Source organism: Chiloscyllium plagiosum, chromosome 42, assembly GCF_004010195.1.
Source record: "Chiloscyllium plagiosum isolate BGI_BamShark_2017 chromosome 42, ASM401019v2, whole genome shotgun sequence".
Lineage (NCBI taxonomy): Eukaryota > Metazoa > Chordata > Chondrichthyes > Orectolobiformes > Hemiscylliidae > Chiloscyllium > Chiloscyllium plagiosum.
In genome coordinates, this window is record NC_057751.1 from 10,613,831 (window position 1) to 10,636,980 (window position 23,150).

Genomic DNA, 23,150 nt, shown 5'->3' on the forward strand with positions numbered 1-23,150 from the left:
CCCTCCCCCCATCCCCCCTCACTATTGTATCGACCCTGTTTCCTTCCTGCCAATTCTACCGTCTTCTATGATTGTTTTTCCTGTGAATAATTTTAGCTATAAATTGTCTTGGTACTCCTTAAATAGATGGTGCTTTGTGAGAGATTTGTTTGAGAGCACTTTCAGATGATGTGCTGTCATGTTTGATGGGCAGTTAGCTCTGACTAATTTTCAAAATGTCTTTTTATATCCCTTTCCATTGGTCTGATGTGGTCAATACATTCAAACTTCAAATTCACATGGGTTTTGGTATCCTGGGCATAATTTAAATGCTTAAATTCAAATCCGGTTGCCTTAACATCAAAAGGTAACCCCAAAAGCTGATTGTTACATATCAGTTCTCCGTGCTCTCTGCGCCTACAAGCTAGTCACAGACACATGTATTGTCACAATCTCTCAGCTCAGAAAAGGCCATCTCTGTTTTAAAGTTACCATACATTCTTTCAACTTCTGAACACCAGGCACACCATTGTTTCTGCTGGCTCCTGCCCCATGGAATGTGTGCCTTCCTACTTAGACTCACTTTTTTCCCCCCCTTGTCCAGTCCTTTCTCACTTACGCCTGTATTCTGATGCTTTATGTCAGTTTCAGAATTTCTAATTTGTGGGCATCAGCTGCTGCCTCTTCTTCAAATCGGATGTGCAATCTCTCGACATGTTCATCCCCCATTAGATAGGCTTCGGGTTGTCTGCTTCTTGCTAGAAAGCAAGGGTGAGCCCGCCCTGTCATCCAACACCACCCTCCTCCACCTCACTGAGTTTGTCCTCACTTCGAGCACTGTCTACTTAAATTTCTCTCACCTTGTTCAGATCTAAGGTATGGTCATAAGCCCCAGTTATGCCTGTCTCTTTGTTGGCTACTTGGAACAATTACTTTCCTGACTTTTAGGCCCTCTCGACTCTCACCTGTTTCTCCATGAGTCAATGACTTCGTTGGTGCTGTATCCCTCTCTCATCTGGAGTCTGCTCAAGGGGCTCAGTGAGAGTATAAAGGCAGTAGCAGTATGCTTAAGAGAGAAGTGAGGAGGGCAAATAGTGTGTCTGTGAATTCAGAAGGATTGTACAAATACATTAAGGACAAAAGACTAATAAGAGAGAGAATAAGACTCTTTAAAGATCAGCAAGGCTGTCTATTTGTGGAACCAGGAGATGGGGGAGATATTAAATGAGTATTTTGTATCAGTGTTTACTGTATTGATGGAGAACTTGGGGAAATAAATAGTGGCATCTTGAAAAATGCCCACGTTACAGCGGAGGAGGTGGCGCTGGATGTCTTAAAACGCATCAAGATGGATAAATTCTTGGGACCTGATCAGGTGTAACCTGGAACTCTGTGGGAAGCTGGGAAAGTGATGGCTGTGCCTTTTGCTGAGATATTTGTATCATCAATAGCCACGGATGAGGGGCTGGAAGACTGCAAGTTGGCTAATGTGATGCCACTATTTAAGAAAGACGGTAAGGAAAAGCTAGGGAACTATAGACCAGTGAGCCTGACAGTGGTGATGGGTAAGTTGTTGGAAGGAATCCTGAGGGACAGGATTTACGAGGAATTGGAAAGGTAAGGACTGACTAGGGATAGTCAACATGGCTTTGTGCATGGGAAATCATGTCTCACAAACATGATTGAGTTTTTGAAGAAGTGTCGAAGAAGATTGATGAGGGCAGAGCAGTGGACGTGATCTATGTGGACTTCAATAAGGCATTAACAAGGTTCCTCAAGGTAGACTTGTTAGGAAGGTTAGGTCATCTGGAATACACGGAGAACTAACCATTTTAATGCAGAACTGGCTCGAAGGGAGATGACAGAGTGATGATTAAGGGTTGCTTTTCAGACTGGGGGCTTGTGACCAGTGGTGTGCCACAAAGATCGGTGCTGGATTTGTTGCTTTTTGTCATTTATGTAAATTACTTGGATATGAGCATATGGTTAGTATGCTTGTAGGTGACACCAAAATTGGAAGTGTGGTGAACAGCGAAGAACGCTACCTCCGATTTCAATTGAATCTTGGTCAGATGGGCTGAGGAATGGCAGGTGGAGTTTAATTCAGATTAATGTGAGGTGCTGCATTTTGGAAAGGCAAATCAGAGCAGGACTTAAACTCTTAATGGTAAGGTCCTGGGGAGTGTTGCTGAACAAAGAGACCTTGGGATGCAGGTTCATAGTTCCTTGAAAGTAGAGTCTCGGGACAGTGAAGGTGGTGTTTGGTAAGGTTGCCTCTTCAGGTCAGAGCATTGAGTATATGAGTTGGGAGGTCATGTTGCGGCTGTCTTGGGCATTGGTTAGGCCACTTTTGGGATACTGTGTTCATATCTGCTCTCCCTGCTGTAGGAAGGATGTGAAACATGAAAGGGTTCAGAAAAGATTTTTAACAGGCTCGAGTTATTTTCCTTGGAATGTTGGGGGGCTGAGGAGTGATCTTACAGAGGTTGAGAAACTCATAGGGTGAATAGCCAAGGTCTTTTTCCAAAGAGAGGAAAGTTCAAAACTAAAGGGCATAGGTTTGAGATGAGAGGGAAAATATTTAAAAGGGACTCAAGGGGCAACTTTTTCTCACAGAGGCTGGTGTGTGGATGGAATAAGCTGCAGAGGAAGTGATGGATGCTGGTACAATTACAACACTTAAAAGGTACCTGAATGGGGATAGAAATAGGAAGGGTTTGGGGGAATATGGGCCAAGTGCTGGCAGGTAGGACAAGATTAATTCAGGATATGTGGTCAGCATGGACAAGTTGGACTGAAGGCTCTGTTTCCGTGCTGTATGTCTCTATGTTTTACTGCTGTTGCAACGTCAGGTTTCTGTAGCCTTTTCTAGAGGGAGGGCATTTGGTTTCTGTTGAACTGTTGGAAAAAAGTCTGGTATTTAAAGAGAGAAACTTGAAGCTCTCTGACACTCCATTTCCTGCCTTTGAATTGAGAACGTTGGACTGAGCTTGTGATTCTTGACTAGGGTGTGCTGTCATATACACAAAGTGAATTGTGCAATCTGATCAGCTTTTTACCTTGAATGTTACAGAAATAGAATGAATCCACCGTCATTGATGGTTCCACTGTTAATTTTAAGCAATCGATAATTTGCTGTTGGAAAATTTTCCTGTGAATCTAAAGCCACTTTTGTTGCCTTAATAGTGTAAATGTGCTCAATTTGCTGGGATTTGCTTGTCAAAAAAATGATCCTTCAGAAGAAAAAAAAGCACTTGAATTTATTTTGTTTCATTTTGAAATCACCAGATGTTGAATTTTATATTTTTGTATAAATACTGGATGAAAATTTTACTTTCTCTGTGGCAACATCGCTATTTTAGATCTTATATTCTTGTTTCCGTTTTCCCTAACAGTACTGTGCTTCAATTCACACTCTTGGCTTCCTGTTCGACCCCTGAACGGAAGATTCCAAGAAGAATCAGCAGTTTTTGTAAACATAAATTTGGATCCTCCATACCAGTTTGGCCCAGTCAAAAGGTAGTATAAGACACATAGACACTCACAAGCCTCTGTTGCACTTATGTGTGACTCCATAAATCCCTGGTCTGGGAGCATCTGAATTTCAAAATATCCATACTTGTTTTCAAATTACCCTTCCTTTCCTGCCATCCCCATTTCTGTTTCTTCTTCCACCCCGAAATCCTTGAAGAACTTTGTACTGCTCCCAGTTGTGGCCTTTTTGCACTTCGAGATTTTAATCGCTCTCGTCGGTGATCGAGCTGAACAGTTTTTGACACCGCTCCCACCCCTCCAAAAATCTCTCTCTCTTCACTTCACTTCACTTCAACTCTTTCATGACCCTCCTCAAAGTGTCCTTTTTTGACCAAGCCTTCAGTCATCTGCCCCATTATCTCATAATAAGAAAAACCAAAAAGAATTGATAGACATGCTGACCAGCACAACGCTTGTAAAGTATCATCCACTTGAAATGTCAACTGTTTCCCTCTCCATAGATGTTGTCAGCGCTGTGCGAGTATTTCCACAGTTTTCTAATGTTACTACAGATTTTATGTTTCCTTAGTATTTTGCATTTGTCATGAGTGTATGATTCTGTTGATGTTTTGATCAAGGTGCTCCACAAAAACAAAGTTCAGCTGATTCCGAGTTATTCAGTAGCATATAATGAAGGATCTGAATTTTGAATTCTTACGTTCCTTCTGGATTATGTTTTAATTGAATAAAGACTTGAAATGCCTCACTTTTGGTCATACCTTCGTCAAAGGAATTGGCAGTATTCTGGCTAAATACTTACTTAACCAAGCTGCAACCAAGAGTTCTTCAAGCGTTGAGAGTCGTATAGTCATACAGCATGGAAACAAACCCTTCACTCCAACTCATCCATGCAGATCAAGTTTCCCAAGCTAAACTAGTCATTTGCTTGAATTTGACCCATTTCCTTCTAAGCATTTCTTATTCATCGACCTGTCCAAATGTCTTTTGAATGTTGCAACTGTACCTGCATCTACCGCTTCTTCTGTCACTTCAAGTCATGTACGAACCTCTCTCTGTGAGAGAAAGTTGCCCCTCAGCTCCCTTCTAAATCTTTGTTCTGTCACCTTAAAATTATGCCCTTTAGTTTTGAACTCTCCTTTCAGGGAAAAAGACGTTTGTCATTCAACTTATCTGTACCCCTCATGATTTGATAAACCTCTTCGGTACATATTAGTTCTTGAGTATAGCAACAGGTGTCGGATGTTGATCTCTTCTCGCCTGCTTTGCCATTTAGTGGGACTGTGACTGATCTGTTTTTAATTACATTTACTCATTTTCACACCCTGTCCTTTAATAGATATTTAACCCAAGGTCTTGTGGTTATAATCTTGTTTACAAGTGAGACAGATGCAGTCAGTATTTTCATAAGGGCATTATCTTGTTTTCAAGGCTTTCAAAAAGTTTGAACATTATTCTCTTCAAGATAATGAGAGACGGTTGAAAGAACTGGAGAAGAAACTCAAGAGCAAGAACGTGGAAGAGGACAAACCATGCGTTCCACTTCCTGGCCAGGAGGTGGAGGTTGAGTCAACAGCAGAGGAACAACCAGAAGCAGAAGCAAGAGAGTCAGATGAACAGAACAGCAAGCCAACGCAGAATGATGATCAAAAGATGCCTGCAGATTTTCAGCAAGTGATTGATCCACCACTCGAGGGCGCTGCTGCAGCCCCAGTTGTGAAAAAGGAGCAGTCTGACCCATTGAAGTATGTGTGCACATTTATTCTAAGATAAAATGCAAATAAGAATCTGTATCGTTTCTTTGAGGTGGCTCTGAGGATATTGGTAGTTGCAATAGCCTTTTGCCGGAGACCTGAAATGGGTTAGTGTCTTTGCTTCTTTCTTGTTTCACTCAAATGTCACCTGACTGTGTGAAGTAAATGTGACAGATTCTCTACTGCATTGCAGATATTACTTGTCACGGGGTTTGATTCACTGTCTGACTGCTCCCCATCTAGTGTTTGTACTTGGCTTTAGCTGTGTCCCAGCTTGAATGACTGGTGAACAGAGTTTTAAAATGAGACAAGTGGATGCGTCTTAGAAAGCACAATGGGAAGTAACAATGTAAAGTAAACAGTAAGATTTTAAAAAGTGAGCAGAGAATCACCAAATTGTATAAGTGGTTCCAGCACCACAGAAAGCAGCTATTTGGCTAATTATGTCTGTACTGGCTCTCTGCCAAAGCAACTCTGTGAAACCCACCTGTCTGGGTTTACCTTGTCCCCCTGAAATTTCTTTTTCTCTGGATAATTGGCTGATTTTTTTATTTTTTTTTTTGAAAGCTTTTATTTAATCTGCTTCCACTACATACGCAGGCAGTGCATTCCAGATCCTTTGACATTTGGCTTCTGTTGCCCTTTCTCGTTTTGCCCATTACCTTAATCCAGCATCCTCTAAAATCTTCCTGCAAATCACAGCAGTTTCTGTCTTTCGATTCTGTCTCAACCCCTCTGTGGTTTTGAGCACCTCCCACCCTTTTTCACTTTTCACTTCTCCAAAGAGACCTAACCCATCATCTCCATCCAAAGGATTTCATGTGTCTTCCTCATCCCTGGACTAATTTTTGTGAATTATTTTCTGCATCTTCTGTGTTGCCTTTACCTACTGACTGTTTGTTTGGTGCCCAGAACTGGACACACCACTCTCAATAGTGTTATGTAGATTTTTATGTCCTGTCCATGTTTTTGAATTCCAGGCTCTATTGATAAATCTTGACTTCACTTTACTGTACTTTATTTTATGCAAAGGGTCACAAATCTAATTACAGGTACAATAGGTGAGGAGACACCTCAGAGAAGGAGGGCACTCAATGCAGGACTGAGGATTCTGTACTTAAATGCACATAGTGTATGAAACAAGGTAAATAACCTTGCAGTGCAGTTTGAAATTGGCAGGTATGATTTTGTGGGCATCACATGGATACAGCTGCAGGATAGTCAGGACTGGTAAATAAATATCCAAGGATACACATCCTCTGGAAAGGCCAGACAGATGGGTTGAGGGGGCAGTGTTGCCTTGTCAGTAAGGATTGAAATGAAATTAACAGCAAGACGTGATATAGCATTGGAAGCTGTCGAATCTGTGTAAGTCGAGTTGAGGAGAAAAGACCCTGATGGGAGTTGAGTACAGGCCTCCAAAGAGTCATCAGGATGTGAGGAAGAAAATAAAGCAGATAGAAAGGCATGTAAGAAAGGCATTATTACAATAAACATGGGGGACTTCAATATGCAGGTGGACTGGGAGAGTCAGGTTGGTGATGGATCTCAAGATAAGGAGTTTGTGGTGTGTCTATGGGGTTTGTTTTGGAACAGCCTGTGTTCGAGCCAACTAGGGAACAGAGTTCTGGATTTGGTGATGAGTAATGAAGCAGGCTTGACTGGGGAGCTTAAGGTGAAGGAACCCTGAGGGTACAGAGGAGGGGGGGTGGAAATGAGGCAACGTGGCTCACAAGGGAAGTCAAGGGCAACATAAAAGCAAAAGAAAGAAACGTCCAATGTGGTGAACATCAGCAGGAAGCCAGAGGATTGGCAAGTTTTTAAAAATCAGTGAAGAACAACAAAAAACAGCAGTTGGAGGCAGAAGGTGAAAGATGAGAGTGAGCTAACTCGTGGTATCAAACCAGATCACAAGCGTTCTTTTTAAGTATCCAAAAGAAAGGTAGGAATGTGTATTGGACCATTGGAAATTCCAAGATGGCAGTTGGTGAAAGTAGAATTCTGTAGGGGTCCAGGTTGGGAGCACAAATGTTCATTTTGTACACTAACGATCTGGACGAAGGAATATTGTAGCTAAATTTGCAGATGATACAAAGATAGATGGAGGGGCAGGGAGTGTTGAAGAAGCTGAAAGGTTGCAAAATGGCTTGGATTGGTGAGGAGAGTGGGCAAAGAGGTGCAAGATGGAATACAATGTGGGGAGGTGTGAGATTTTGCACTTGGGTAAGAATAGAGATGTAAATTATTTTCTAAACCGGGAAAGGCTTCAGAAAGTTCAGAATTCTCTTCAGGTTAGCGTGCAGGATCAGTTGGCAGTAAAGAAGGCAATTGCAAGGTTCGCATTCATTTCAAGAGGACTAGAATGCACTCACAGAAAGGTACTACTGAGGCTGTGGTCAGACTGTGTTTGGAATATTGTGCACAGTTTTGGGGCCTTTTATCTCAGGAAGAATGTGCTGGCATTGGAGGGATGCCAGAGGAGATGGAGAAGAACGACACTGGAGATGAAGGGCTTACGATATGACGAGCAGTTGAGGACTCTGGGGCTGTCCTCAGTGGAGTTTAGAAGGATGAGGGAGGAACTGTTTGAAACTTTAGTAACACTGAGAGACCTTGATTGAGTTGGCATGGCGAAGATGTTTCCACTTATCGGAGAGACTAGGACCCAAGGGTATAGCCTCAGAGTGAATTGGCGATCCTTTAGAACTGACATGAGGAGAACTATCTTCAACCAGAGGGATGTGAATCTGTGAAACTTGCTGCTGCAGAGGGCTATGGAGGCCAAGTCAGTGAGTGTATTTAAGATAAATGGGCAGGTTCTTGATTAGTAAGAGTATTGACTGTTTCGGGAGAAGGCCAGAGAATGAATTTGAGAAACATCTAAGTCATGATCAGATGGCGAACTAAACTTGAAGGACTGAATGGCCTAATTCTGTCGTATGATTTTCAGTCTGACCATTTCTTGAAGATGCCATCTTCTGTAGAACAGGTGCTTAGAACTTGTAGGTGCCTCTGCTCATTCAACCCTTGCGAATTTTACCCGATAGCTTTATGTTGCCTCTCCTCATTGTTGCTATCAGAATGAATCATTTCATGTGAGACTAAACAAACTCAGTGATTCACACACATGTCTTTGAAGATGGATAAAGAAGCTAACAGCACTTGGGGAGAAAAAGAATCTGTGATCATGGGCTTTCTGACTGGAGGAATGAGAACGAAAACTTAATGAATATATGCAATGGAGTATGGTAAACAGTGTTGCTCATGTATCATCCTGCTTTCCCCCCTCAGTTGAAGCAAAACAATCAGAGACATAGTTTGGTTTTACCTCCTTTGACTTTACTCTGGGCCCTGGAGGGACAGGGGCCCAGAGTATGTGTATAGGGGCATGAGTTCACGGTCCTTTCTGGAATAGCAGTTTCTTAAAGAATTATATAGTAATTTTACAGGGAGGAGCATCCAGATAAGGCAACATCTGTATTGATTGGGTGACTATAACAATCAGCAAGCATCAACAGTTAAAGCTGAAGCCATCTGCTGTTACACAATGAATTTTCTTAACCTTAACTGGCTTCGCATAATGAATATTTTTCACCTTGTTAAACTGACCTTACATACTGAATGCTTCCAATATTGTTAAATGGCTCTCCATAATGAATGCTTTTCCACATTATCCCATTCCCCTTGCCTCCGGCACCCCAATGTTAACTGCAAGATCTTATCTGATCTGAGTCATGCTCAGCTGAACCTCATGTTTCACAAAATTCAGAATCTTAACTCTTTCCCTGCCTGCTTATAACCCTATACACATTCTTGCATGAAGTGCTATGGCTACTGTTTCTCTTGCTATAAATGACATGGATATTGGAATACAAAGTATAATTTCAAGATTTGGCAATGATACCCCACGCAAGCATCTGAAATGGTAAGGACGGCACTAATTGTCTGCCATAGGGCATAGACTAGCAGAATCAGCAGACACCGGTAAACTTTGCCATGGTGTTTGATTAGATTACTTACAGTGTGGAAACAAGCCCTTCGGCTCAACAAGTCCACACCGACCCTCCGAAGAGCAACCCACCCAGACTTATTCCCCTAAATTTACCCCTTCACCTAACACTACGGGCAATTTAGCATTGATAATTCACCTGACCTACACATCTTTGGACTGTGGGAGGAAACCGGAGCACCCCGAGGAAACCCACGCAAATACGGGGAGAACATGCAAACTCCACACAGACAGTTGCCTGAGGCAGGAATTGAACCTGGGTCCCTGGCGCTGTGAGGCAGCAGTGCTAACTACTGTGCCACTGTGCCACCCTTGACAAGCTGCTTTTTGTTAAAAGGGACAGGAGACAATCCCATCGTTCTAAATAGTGTACAGGAGCAGATGGATGTTGTATGTGCATATGTACAGATTTTTGCAGGTGACAGGATATATTGAGAGCATGGTTAGTAAAGCATACTGGATTTTGGGCTTTCTAAGTAGATATTTTGAGTGCAATCTAAAGGGTTGTGAATTGGTGGAATTCCCTGACTCATGAAGCAGTTGAGGCTCCCTCATTGAGTGTTTTTAAGGCAAAAATGGATAGATTTTTGATGAGCAAATTATGGTTATGGTGCGCAGGTGGGTAAGTGGAGATGATTCAATGAAAAGATGAAGTCCTCTTGCGTGATTACACAGAGCTAGGAAAAAAGTTAAAAAGCAGGACCTTGTTGGTAGTAATCTCCAGATTTCTTCCAGTGCCACGTGCTAGTGAGGGTAAGAACAGGAGGACATGGCAGGTGAATGCGTGGCTAAAGAATTGGTGCAGGGCACAGGGATTCAGATTTTTAGCTCATTGGGATCTTTTCTGGGGCAGAAGTGACCTGTTCAACAGGGACGAGTTGCACTTGAACTGGAGGGGGACCAATATCTTGGTGGTCAGGTTTGCTCGTGCTTCAAGGAAGGGTTTAAACTAGATTGGCAGAGAGGTGGAATCCTCAATTGCAGGGAGGCAAATGTGCGGCTGGAAGGAAATACAATGCTCAGAAATAGTAAAGTGAAGAGGCAGGTCAGGCTGGAAAGTGACATCGAGCAAGGAATGCCTGTTGGATTAAGTTGCATCTATTTCAATCTAAGAGGGCTGACAGATAAGGCCGATGAACTCAAGGCCTGGGTAGGTACGTGGGACTGGGATATTAAAGCCATTATAGGAACATGGCTAAAGGAGGGACAGGACTGGCAGCTTAATGTGCCAGGGTACAGGTGCTTTAGATGGGATAGAGGTGGTGGAAGGAGGGGAGGGGGAGTTGCATTTTTCATTCAGGTGAGTGTCGCAGCAGTAGTCAGAGATGAAATAACTGAAGGATCACCAAGTGAAGCTTTGTGGGTGGAACTAAGAAATTAGAAGGGGATGCTGATGTTATTGGGGTTGTACCCAAGTAGTCAGTGGGTATTAGAAACAAATACGCAGAGAGATTGTGGAGACTTGGATGAATAATAGGGTGTCATAATCGGGGATTTAAATTTTCCCAAAATGGACTGGGACTGCCATAGCGTTAAGAACTTAGATGCGGTGGAATTTGTTAAGTGCGTTCAGTAAACTTTCCTTGAGCAGTATAGGGGCGGCACGGTGGCTGTGGTTAGCACTGCTGCCTCACAGCCCCAAGGTCCCAGGTTTGATTCCTGCCTCGGGTGACTGTCTGTGTGGAGTTTGCACGTTCTCCCGGTGTTCGCGTGGGTTTCCTCAGGGTGCTCCTGTTTCCTCCCACAATCCAAAGATGTGTGGATCAGGTGAATCGGCCATGCTAAATTGCCCGTCGTGTTAGGTGCATTAGTCAGAGGGAATAGGTCTGGGTGGGTTACTCTTCGGAGGGTTGGTGTGGATTGGTTGGGCCGAAGGGCCTGTTTGCACACTAGGGAATCGTAATAATAATATAGAGGGTCCGGCTCAGGAAGCAGTGCAGAACAGGTGACTGAGGTGACAGTGGGGGAGAACTTTGGGACCAGTGACCCATAGTTCTATTAATTTTAAAATAGTTACGGAGAGGGACAACACTGGTCCGCAGATTCAAGTTCTAAGTTGGGACAAGACAGATTTTGATGGAATTAGAGGAGCTTTTCAGGGGTTGATTGGAGTGGTTTATTTGCAGGTAAAGGGACCTCGGGCACGTGGGAGGCCTTTAAAAGTGAGATAGCTAGAGTTCAAGGTCTGTATGTTCCTGTGAGGGTGAAGGGCAAGGTTGGCAGGAATAGGGAACCCTGGATGTCAAGGGATATTGAGGCTTTGACCAGAAAAAAGAAGGAAGTGTGGCTCAGGTACAGGCAGCCGGGATCAAGGGAATCCCTGGATATATTGAAGGAATACTGGAGTTTACTGAAGAAGGAAATCAGGAGGGCACAAAGGGGGCACAAGATAGTCTTGGTTGAGAAGATTAAGGTGAATCCAAAGAAGTTCTTTGTTAAAGGAAAAAGAATAACTGGAGAGAGAAGAGAACGCTCAAGGACCAAAGTGAATATGCATATGTAGAACTGCAGGAAATGGGTGAGGTTCTCAATGAATATTTCTTGTCTGTGTTTACCATGGAGAAAGACATGAAGACTTGGGAAAATTAGTGGTGATGTTTCGGGGACTGTCCATATCACAGTCGAGGTGGTGTTGGATGTGTTAGAACATATAAAGGTGGATAAATCTCCTAGCCCTAACCAGATATTTCCAAGAACACTGCTTGAGACTAGAGCAGACATCGCAGGGCTTTTGCTAATACTTTACAATCATGGTTAGCCCCTGGTGAGGTCCCAGAATACTGGAGGGTAGCTAATGTTGTGCCATTATTCGAGAAGGGCTGCAAAGACAAACCTGGGAATGATAGCCCAGTAAGCTTAACATCAATGGTGGGTAACTTAATTGGGAAGGTTCTGAGGAATAAGATATACATGCATTTGGAAATACAGGGCTTGATTAGGAGCAGTCAGCATTGCTTTGTGAGTGGGAGATCATGCCTCACAAATTTGTTAGAGTTCTTTGATGAAGTGACCAGGAAGGTTGATGAGGGCAGGGTGGTAGACATAGTCTATGTGGATTTTACTAAAACCTTTGATAAGATTCCACACGCTAGGCTGCTCTGGAAGGTTAGTCGCATGGGATCCAAGGTGAGCTGGCAAATTGGATACACAATTGGCTTGATGGTCGGATGCAGAGGGGAATCGTGGAAGGATGCTTATTGTACTGGACACCTGTGACTGGAGGAGTACCTCGGGTCGGTGCTGGGCCCATTGCTGTTTGTTACCTCTATCAATGATTAATAAGTTTGATGATGACATGAAAATAGGTGGTATCGTGGACAGTGAAGAAGGTGATCAGGAATTGCAGCAGGACCTTGATCAGCTGGGGAAGTGGGCTGAGAAATGGCAAATGGAATTTGATACAGCTAAGTGTGAGGTCTTGCATTTTGGAAAGTCAAGTCAAGCCAGGAGTTTCATGGTGAATGCTAGGGCCTTAAGGAGTGTCGTGGAACAGAGGGACCTTGGAGTTCAGGTTCACAGTTCTCTGAAAGTGGAGTCACAGGTAGACAGGGCAGCGAAGAAGGCATTTGGCACACTTGCCTTTATCAGTCAGGGCATTGCGAATAGAAGTTGGGAAGTTATGTTGCAGTTGTACAGGACATTGGTGAGGCCGCATTTGGAGTATGGTGTTCAGTTTTAGTCACCTTGCTACAGGAAAGGTTCAGAAGAAATTTGCAAGGATGTTGTCAGGTCTCAAGGGTCTGAGCTCACAGGAGAGGTTGGACAAGCTGGGACGTTTTTCTTTAGCGTGTAGGAGACTGAGGGGGGATCTTAGAGGTTTATAAGATCATGAGAGTCATGGATAGGGTGAATGCACTCTTTTTCTTTTTCCCCCCAAGATTGCGGACTGGAGGACATCAGGTTAATGTGAGAGGGGAATGAATAAAAGGGAACATGATGGGCAAGTTTTTTTTTTACACAGGGGAGCATGCACGTGGAATCAACTGCCAGCAGAAGTGGTTGAGGTGGGTACATTAACAATATTTGAAAGACATTTGGACAAATAGGAAAGGTTTCGAAGGATATGGGCCAAGTGCAGGGAAATGAGATTCGTGCTCCATTGAAAAAAATTGTGCATTTGGTAACTTAGTACATTGGATGCCTGACCGACATAAAAAGCCAAAACATTAACATGCAGTATTGAAACTTGAGATACATTTAAGATGATGCAAATGTTTTTGTTGGACCCACTCTGCTAAATGCCCACAGTTGGTGGTCCTTTTCCTGAAATTTACAGCAATGTTTTCTGAGTGTCTATGAAACTTTATGACCAGGAAGATGTAAATGAAGATTTTTGTTGCTTCATTAATGAACAAACATGAACCTTGTCGCTTTCGCATTGAGAAGTGATTTATCACATCATATCATAGTGACTTGGCTCATCTGTGTGAAAATGAAGCTGTCCATTGCCCAGTTTTTCACCACCAATACCACCTCCAAACTGGGTGAGTTATTGGTTAAGATGCCAGATAAAACCTCTTTGGTTGTTAAAATCCCTCAGCTGGTCAAGGATGTCCTATGTCACAGATCTAAAATTAAACAAATGGAGAACTGCTGTAAGTTGGACAATTCTGAAGCTTCTTCAAGCTGGGTTTGATTTATGTACAGCTGAAGAGATCCATAGAACATGTTTGGGTGATGCTGTTGTAACATTTGATTGGCATGAATCTGTGTCATGAAATTATCTGAGGGTTCATACCATTTTGGATATTGAGGTTTAAAGAAATGGCAATGTTTTGCACTTGGTACGCATGTGGTTGTGTACCCATGGCTCAGTTGTTCTTCTAGTTGTGTTCTGTGGAGAAAGTTTGATGACTTTGGTACTGAGAGGTGGGAAAGTCATAGTCTGCAAATTTATTGTCTGACGTTATAGGAATGGCACATTGCTTGTGCTGACTTTTTTCTTGGTTTATTTGCAGGAAATGTGCAGAAAATTCTGACAGTTACAATGGGGCTGTGAGGGACAACTACACTTGGTCCCAGGATTACACTGACCTGGAAGTGAAAGTGCCAGTGTCCAAGGAAATTGTGAAAGGAAGACAGGTAAAATCATATGTAATGCATGGCACGCAACTTGTTCACATAAGTGGATAGCCTTGTGTTCCAGATTTGAGTTCACACCTTCCCTCTTGAAACAATGAAAGGGTGTCATGCTGAAGACTAAAATGGTTATGATTTGAACCAGAACACCACAAAACTGTTCTGGTGAAGTTCCAGGTTTGTTTCTTGACTTGTGCTGTAGCAGCAGTTCAGTGCAGCTAACAGCTTTTATTGCTGAGCACTGTATGTTTTGGGAAGCATGTGTTTAATTGCAATCAGAGTCAAGCTCTGAGAGGGAAAAAAAAGGTGTTAGTCAGGCTTTGGTCTGACACAAGAATAGTTTACTGGGTGGGTAGACATATCCTTGTAGAACCAATGAAACTATTCAGGACAAGTTCGTTCCTTCAGGAGGTGCAGGCAGTAAATTATGATGGAGAAGTAAGACTGAAGTAGACTGGGTGCTGAAAAATAAGACTTGACAGTATAATCCTGTCTGATGTTACAACTGGACAAGTCAGATCCCAGACTGAAATTTGGCTTGATCGTTTTTGTTTTGTTTCTGTTCAACAAAGTTTATCCCATTAGATTACAGTCCTAAAATATCAGTGAGAATTCACTTCTGTATCATGGGAAGGTTTGACTTAATTGTTGACGTCAGTTCCCAGTCTTGAGAGATTGATAGCATCTTCTTTGATTATTTGCATCATAGAACTGAGATATTCTCAGCTTTGAAACACCTCTTCAGGGTTCTGGTCTGATGCTTGAAAACTAAAATCCTTGCACTGAGCTAACCTGTTTGCTAACTTGGCTAGACTGACTCCTTCTCTGAGATGAACTGTCTTATGCTTCGAGCTTCAACCAGGACCTCTCCCAATTCCAACCAAAAAAGCTTTCCAAGATGTGGATTTTTGATCTGAATATAAAAAGATGTAATTCTAATACTTCTAAGCTGAAAGCAAGACCATGCTTATCAATTTAACTCTACCTGCTTGTACAAGTCTCCCAATAAAAAGAAATTCCCATGATCACCCCAGAAAGCCTTTATCTCACACTGCATGAGAAAAAACTCAATCAGTACTGGCAGGGCATCATTGAAACATTACCCCCCAAATTAGAAAGAGTGGGTCGGTTTGAGATAATGTAAGGAACAATGTCAGAGAACATTAATCACATATCCAGCATTTGAGCAAAAGACAGGTCTGTGCATTGATGCAATTTGTAAGATCACAGAACATAAGGAAGAGGGCTAAGAGTCAGTCATTCGGCCCCCCATTACCTGCCCTGCTATTCATCAAGATCATGGCTGACTCTCCCCAGGCCTCAAATCCTCGTTCATTCCAGCTATTATGCTTGATGGTTCACAAAATCAATCTTTTATTCAAATACCTTGTGTTCAAGCCTGCACAACTCGTTGAGTGAGAGAATTCTAGGCATTCACTGCCTTCTGGGAATGAAAGTTCCTATGCATCTCAGTTGGAATTCGTTGTCCCCTTATTTTGTAATTATGTCCCCTCGTTTGAGACTCATCCATTCGTAGAAACATAATAACATCTGCCCTGTCAAGCCTCCTCAAAATCTTATCTGTTTAAAGACAGTCACTCTCATTCTTCTAAACTCTCATGAATAAAGGCCTCATCTAATTAGCTGTTCTTGAAAAGTCAATCCTTTGTGCCAGCCATCTGCCCAATTGATCTCTTAGACTGGCATTTGGAGGCAATTCAATCATTTTTACATCCGGAGATAAGACTGTCGATAGAATTTGAGATGCAGTCTCACTCACACCCTGTACAGTTATGCATTCAGTGGCATTACCATCACTGAATCCCCTTTCTGAGCATTGTCCAAAAACTGAATTGGGGCAGGCACAACAGCAGGTCAATGGTTTGGAATTACTTAGATAGTAATTTTCCCTTTGTTCCCAAAACCTCTCTTGCATCAAGGATCATCACTCCGCTTGGCTGAGTGAGTGCAGCTGCAAGAGCACTGAGGAAGTTTAACGCTATGCAGGATCAAGTAGTTCATTTAATAAACAACACATTAACGATGTTGGACCTAAATTTCCACCACCAGCAGTGCACAGTGGCAGCAGGAAGTTATGTTCTGTTCTGCCTAAAGTTGTGCACAGAATGCTGTTGTCAAAATATTTCCAAATGTTGAGCTTTATGCTAGTTCCTGATGCAGGATGGGCAGTAGGCTGACCGCTAGATGCATTGTAAAGCAGCAAAAGACGTATTTGGTGCATTGTCTATTCTGGTTCTTTGACAAAATATTTCAGTTCAGGTCCCTACCTGTACACTTTTCTCCATATCCCTGCAGTTCCTTTCTTGATCACATGTTTATCTAATTCTGTTTGAAGGTTTTGATTGAATCTGTTTCAGTTCACCAAACAGACAATGTGTTCCAAGTCATATTGCATAATTACATGCAATCCTTGGCATTTTCTGTTACTTGGTGTTGCAGACTGTTGTTTATTTTTTTAAAATTTGACTTTTTCCATTCCACTCGTAGGAGGAATTACTTCAGTTTTGTTTGCTAGCTTAGTTTCATCCCCTCGGATCCAGCATAGAAAGATAGTTATAGGTTGAAAACCTAGCAGAAGCTCAGGATTATCAAACCTCTGAAAGCTGAACACAGACTTGAAATTGCAGTGAAGCATGTCAAGACCATCAAAATCTTCTTGACTCACATAAAATGTAATTAGAAGTAGAACTGATGTGGATGAGTGATGCTGCTGACAAAATGAGAAAGGTTGTAATTGCATTTTCTTTTGTTCTTTGTTTCCCACAGGTTTCTGTTGACATACAGAGCAACAGTCTGCGTGTTGCTGTTTTGGAAGGAGGGAATGAGCGAGTCATTGTGGATGGAAAGCTGACACATAAGATCAATACAGAAAACTCTATGTGGAGCTTAGAACCGGGACACTGCATCTTGGTAAGGCTACCAACATTTCATACAATGTTTGACATAAATATAGGCAGTTTGGCTGAAGAGATTCATACGGGTGTGAACGTTTTATTCAAATGATCTCCCACTCATCATTTTACCTCATCAGTATAGCCATTTGATTTCTCCTCTATGGTTTTATCAAGCTACCATGAAATGTAGTAATCAAGGTTTCCAAAATGGGCAGTAATGAGCCAGTGACATGAATCCTGTCACCAGTCTCACCAAATCATGAACAGCAGGGGTGGGTTTACATTCAGGAATTTGCACCTCACTTTTTCTCTTCTCTTGACATGACTGTCTGTGGGGAGAATTCCACACCTGCCATCCCCCAGTGTCTTGCCCGAATGAGTACTTGGAAGTTGAAAGCCCAAGTAGTGAGCACCAGTCGGACTTAAGAAAACACAAAGATCTGTTTGATACCCCGATGGAAGATGAGATGTTCCTCAAACATCATCACTCTGTAAAAATGACCTCCAGCTTTCAACTGCCTGCCACTTCATCACATCACTCTGTTCCCATGCCAAGACTTCTGTCTCAGGCTTCTGCAGTTCTACAGTGAAGCTCAATGCAAGCTGTCGGAACAACATCTCATCTTCTGCCCGGGTACCTTAGAGCCCTCAGGACTCAACATGGAGTGAAACCGTGTCAGAGAAGATCACCTACCTCGATGTTTGTTATCCAACCCCCACACCCATGGTCCTATGTTCCCACCACTGTCAACACATTTTCAAATGCCTCAATTTCCTGATCGTACCTATTCAGTAGTTACACCTCTCCCAGCCTTCTGACATTGCCCATCCCTTTAACTCGCTTCTCCACTGCTGAAAAACCATCACTGCCACCCTGAAGGTGTTTTCGGCACCTGTAACCTTGGCTGTCTCCAATAATGTGAGCCACTTTGTGTTCCAACCCCTGGAGTGAATATTTTTGACTGAAGACTGGCACCTTCCAAGTTGGAGACCCTGTGAGGCGGCTTAGTGGTTCATTCATGAAGTAACATTTGTGACTCACAATGCTTGTGACCAGTGTTGCCTTGTGTCTTGTACTGATTTGTTGATGTTTTCCATTGCTGAGGATGTAGTGTTTTGGACCCTCTTCCTGCTAGTTTTGTTGCCCACCACAAACAGCTGGATTTGCTAGTACTGCAAAGTTTGGAATTGATTGGTTGATTGTGGGATTACTTAACTTTGGCACGCTGCTTCTAATTTATAGAATGCATGTGGTCCTGTCTTATAGCTTTATGTTTGCAAGTCCCCCTGGTGCTACTCCTGATGTTATTTCTTGAACTCCTGGATTGACGAAGTGGCTTTGTCCCCCAGTTTGCTGGTAGTTGTTGAATGAGGGTTGTGCTGGGTCTCCTTAAGATAGTATTTGAATGCAATTCTGTTGCTCATGGCCTGCTGTGTATCAAGGATGCCCAGCTTTGAGCAGAAGGTTTGTTCCAACTCCATTCAGTGAGCACAATGTTCATAGCACACGACAGAATATTTTAATTCATTCTCAGAATGTGGGTGTGACTGACTTGTATTTAAATTCATTCACGGGATGTGGACATTATTGGCTCGGCCAACATTTATTGCATGTCCCTCATCTCCCAGAGGGCAGTTAAGAGTTATCCACAGTGCTGTGGGTCTGGAGTCATGTGTTGGACCAGCCAGGTAAGGATGGTAGATTTCGTTTCCTTTTGGACCTTTAGTGAAGCAGATGGGTTTTTATTATAATCTTTTTTAAAATAAAAATTTCATCATGTACCATGATGGTTTTCAAGCCTGTGCCCTAAGGATTTTAACTTGGGGCTCTTGAGTACTAATCTACTAATGTGGCCTCCAGGCTATGGTGCAGAAGTAGATCTCAGTTTTGGCCCTGATGAGCAATCTACACATAGGACAGACAGAATTTCTAAGAAGAGTCAAATAGGTTTTCCTGTTTTGTTGATTTTCTTATCACCACAAAACCGTCTCGGCAGAATTGAGCTTGGGACTTGACCAGCTTTGTCAGTAATGGTGCTCCTGAGCCATTGTTAGTGATGAGCAATTATGTACCTCATCCAAAGGACAATTGTTTGCCCTTAACAACTTCACTGCTCCTCCCAAGTGGTATTCAACATGGAAGAGTTTTATGGCAGCATCAATTGGTAATGAACAATGAGTTTCTGGTTCTCTGTTTGTCCTGAGAATTCATAGGACCTGGCTTCAAAGTTGAGGACTTGAGAGCCACTCCCTCCTGACTGCGTTGCACGATGCTGCTACCTTAGGTCCATCTGCTGTAATTATGGAACAGGTCAAGTTGAGGATACTTCAAGTTGGATATTGAAGGTAAATTTTGGTGAGTATGACCATGATGGGCTGTTGTTGATTAATCTTGAGAGTCGGCTGCAATTGAACCTTTGACAAATATCCTAACTTGGGATTGAGTTTTGGAGCCATGAGGTCATGTTGCAGCTGTACAAAAGCCCTGGTGCGGCCGAACTTGGTGTATTGTGTCCAGTTCTGGTCACCTGCATTATCGGAAGGTTGTGGAAGTGTTGGAAAGGGTTTAGCGGAGATTACTAGGATGTTGTCTGGCATGGAGTGAAGGTCTTCGGAGGAAAGGCTGAAGGACGTAAGACTGTTTTCATTAGAGAGAAGAAGGTTAAGAGGTGACTTATTTGAGACATATATGATAATCAGAGGGTTAGGATAGGGTTGACAGTGAGAGCCTTCTTTCTCAGATGGTGATGCAGAGCTCGAGGGAACATCACTTGAAGTTTTGTTGAGGTTTTGGATGTAGGTTTGCTCGCTGATCCAAAATGTTAATTTCCAGACGTTTCGTTACCTTACTAGGTAACATCTACAGTGGACCTCATGCGAAGCAATGCTGAAAATTCTTGGTTTCTATTTATATGTTTGGGTATCTTTGGGTTGATGTTATTTCCTGTGGTGAAGTCACTTCCTGTTCCTTTTTTCAGAGGGTGGTAAATGGGGTCTAACTTGATGTGTTTGTTGATATCAACACCTTGGCATGTTTCTTTTTGTGTAATTCTCTTTATTTGTCATCTTGATTTAGTAAATTTTCAGTGCCTCTAGAATTTCTTGATGTTTTGAGCCTTTCTTGTCTTGCAAAAGTATTGACAAAAACTCAGTTGCAGAACTTGCAAAAGTGCACCTTGCTTGAGTGATATTGATCCAGTGATGCAGCTTCTTGCTTCTTTAGCTGATCAACACAATTAAAAGATTGCGTTTGAAGTTTGTGTTTAAAGGCATACGTATTTTTGGCAGCTTCAGTATTACCATTTGCTTGGAGTTTATTTACTTAATACAGTGAGGCCCAAGTAGAAACTTGCCACTGTGTCAGCAGACCTGTTTAAAGAGAACTTGAAATGAAGATTAGATTAAAGTTTGTGCGAAGATTTGTAGCTCGGGTGCTCGTTGTTGTGGATCTGTTCGCCGAGCTGGAAGAACATCAAAGAAGCGCTTCGCAGGAGGCTCCCAAGCACTGATGATGTCGCCTAGCCAGGGGACGAAACGTTTGCAACAAAACCTTCCAGCTCGGCGAACAGAACCACAACAGATGAGATTACTTTTTTTTTATTAGATTACTTAGTGTGGAAACAGGCCCTTCAGCCCAACAAGTCCACATCGACCCTCCGAAGAGCAACTTAGCCAGACTCATTCCCCTACCTTTACCCCTTCACCTAACACTTCGGGCAATTTAGCATGGCCAGTTCACCTAACCTGCACATTTTTGGACTGTGGGAGGAAGCCGGAGCACCCGGAGAAAACCCACGCAGACACTGGGAGAATGTGCAAACTCCACACAGACAGTTGCATGAGGCGGGAATTGAACCCGGGTCTGTGGCGCTGTGAGGCAGCAGTGCTAACCACTGTGCCACCCACAGGTATAGTGTGTGTGTCCCTTGCTAGTTGAGATCTTGGTCTGCATGGATCTCATTATCTGTTTGTCCTTGCATGTATGATCCTTTTTCGAATTGACACAGTTAAATAAGAAAAGTCTGAATTGTTTCACATTAGATTTAAGATTGATTGATTGTTCAACTTTGCTTTAGCTTATTACTTAATTGATGGTGATGCCATTGATGGATCTATGTTTAAGCTATCAAAATGTCTCTCTGTTGTTTGTGCTTTGGACACTTTGATTAGTTACTATGTGAATTCGTTTTGATCAGGTCCGATAGTTGTGAGACAGACAAAAGGATCAGAACTGACGTGCATTTCAGTGTAATTTTTTTCATGGGGGGCCATGTGACTGAATATTATCTAAAACTCCTGATTTGTGATCTAATTACTGTACCGGTCACAATGTTAAACCTTTGGTAAATCCTTATCTCAACTACTCCTGGCTACCAGATAAAGACCAGGAACTACTCTTGAACTTGGCCAGTCTGCAGAGTTGGCTCTGATGAGCTTACATTGAGAGTGTGATGTTGGAAAAGCACAGGAGGTGAGGCAGCACCTGAGGAGCAGGAGAATCGATGTTTCGGGCTTAAGCCCTTCATCAGGAGTCTGATAAATTTGTTGAAGGTTGTTTTCTGTCCATCTCTGCCAGAGCTCTGCTGCTGGACCAGGTTGAGTCCTCACTGAGGGAATGGCGGCCATGTGTCCCTTGTAATCCCTCCCTGCTAACACCTCCTAGAATGTTCGCTGGCCCTGAGCTCATTGATTTTCAGGGTTGAGCTTACAGAATCCACTGGGATCCCGAGTGCCACATGTGGAAAATGCTGGGGCTGCAGTCGATGTCCATTCCCCCGATGTGTCATGAACATTCCCTTCTCAATATGTGTTCAAGGCAGGAACCCAGGGCTCCAGCGAGTCTGCTGGCTGTACTTCAACACACAAACCAATCTCGTTTTGCAGGCCAAGTCCAGCCTTGTCCTTGCCTGCTTTTGTCTTGTGTGGATGTTTTGTGCTTGTCCTGTGCTGAAAGTCTTATCGGGCCTGGCCACTCTCTGGTGGCCCATTCTTGTTTCAGGCCTTGCCATTCAAGCACTGGGCCATCAGGCCTCATATCCTACCCCTCGCCTTAAATAAGCAGAGATGTCCTCCCATTGAAGACTGAGTTCACTGCTCAATGCTATGCTTTTCTCCTGCAGTCTTGACTGATCTCCCACACATGAGGTCCATAAACATGAAAGGTCACGGAAACCTCTGCTTCTTGTATTTTAACTCGCACCAGGTCCCTTTCACCTATCACCATCATGCTTGCTGACCAGCACTGGTTTCTGGTGAGTGTTTTTGTTTGAAATGGAGAAGGCTCTGCCTTGTTTTCACATGTCTCTATGGCCTCACTCCTCCCTACCTTGTATCTCCATCATCCTCCATGATAACACTAATCTAATTCTGCCTTCCTTATTGTCTTTTATTTTAATTACTCCACTATTGGTAGTCCTATCTTCAGTCCAGAGGTCTGAAATTCCCTGCCTGCATGTCAGTCACTTACGTTGGTGCTTCCTTTGCAACCAGGAATTATATACCCGGTCAACAAATAGTGAATGGAACAGGAACACGATGTTCAGACCTCCACAGTCAGTTCTGGACTCTGGTAAAAGCTCACGCCCTTCTGGATCACCTGACCAGCCATCTCCAAGGAACAGCACCCTCAACTAATACATTACAGTCGCTATGCTTGATTTTGCCCTTTGAGACACTCCTCATTGAAGCCTACCTTTTGTTGTTCTGATGTCTTTCCAAAAGGTTCGGTGCCACATTCTGTTTTTAATGTGCCACTTTATGACTGGAGGCATTTCATTACATTAAAGGGGCGCAGTAGTTGGAAGCTTTATTTTGACTTCAGTGCTCCTGACCAAGCTGTACATTTTTGAATTAACAAGAAACCAGGAGCATTTTTTGATCAACTTGGAATGCGGCAGTATAATATTGCAGATGAATCGTGCT

General features: G+C 42.9%; 1 protein-coding gene across 1 annotated transcript in view; it reads left to right on the forward strand.

The window, feature by feature from the left end:
- Nucleotides 1–23,150, forward strand: part of nudcd3 (NudC domain containing 3) — a 48,307-nt gene that overhangs the window by 4,468 nt on the left and 20,689 nt on the right. The window contains exons 2-4 of the mRNA XM_043681393.1: nucleotides 4,903–5,216; nucleotides 14,193–14,316; nucleotides 17,101–17,244. Of these exons, the coding sequence (XP_043537328.1) occupies nucleotides 4,903–5,216; nucleotides 14,193–14,316; nucleotides 17,101–17,244 (582 nt within the window). The remainder of the gene's footprint in view (nucleotides 1–4,902; nucleotides 5,217–14,192; nucleotides 14,317–17,100; nucleotides 17,245–23,150) is intronic.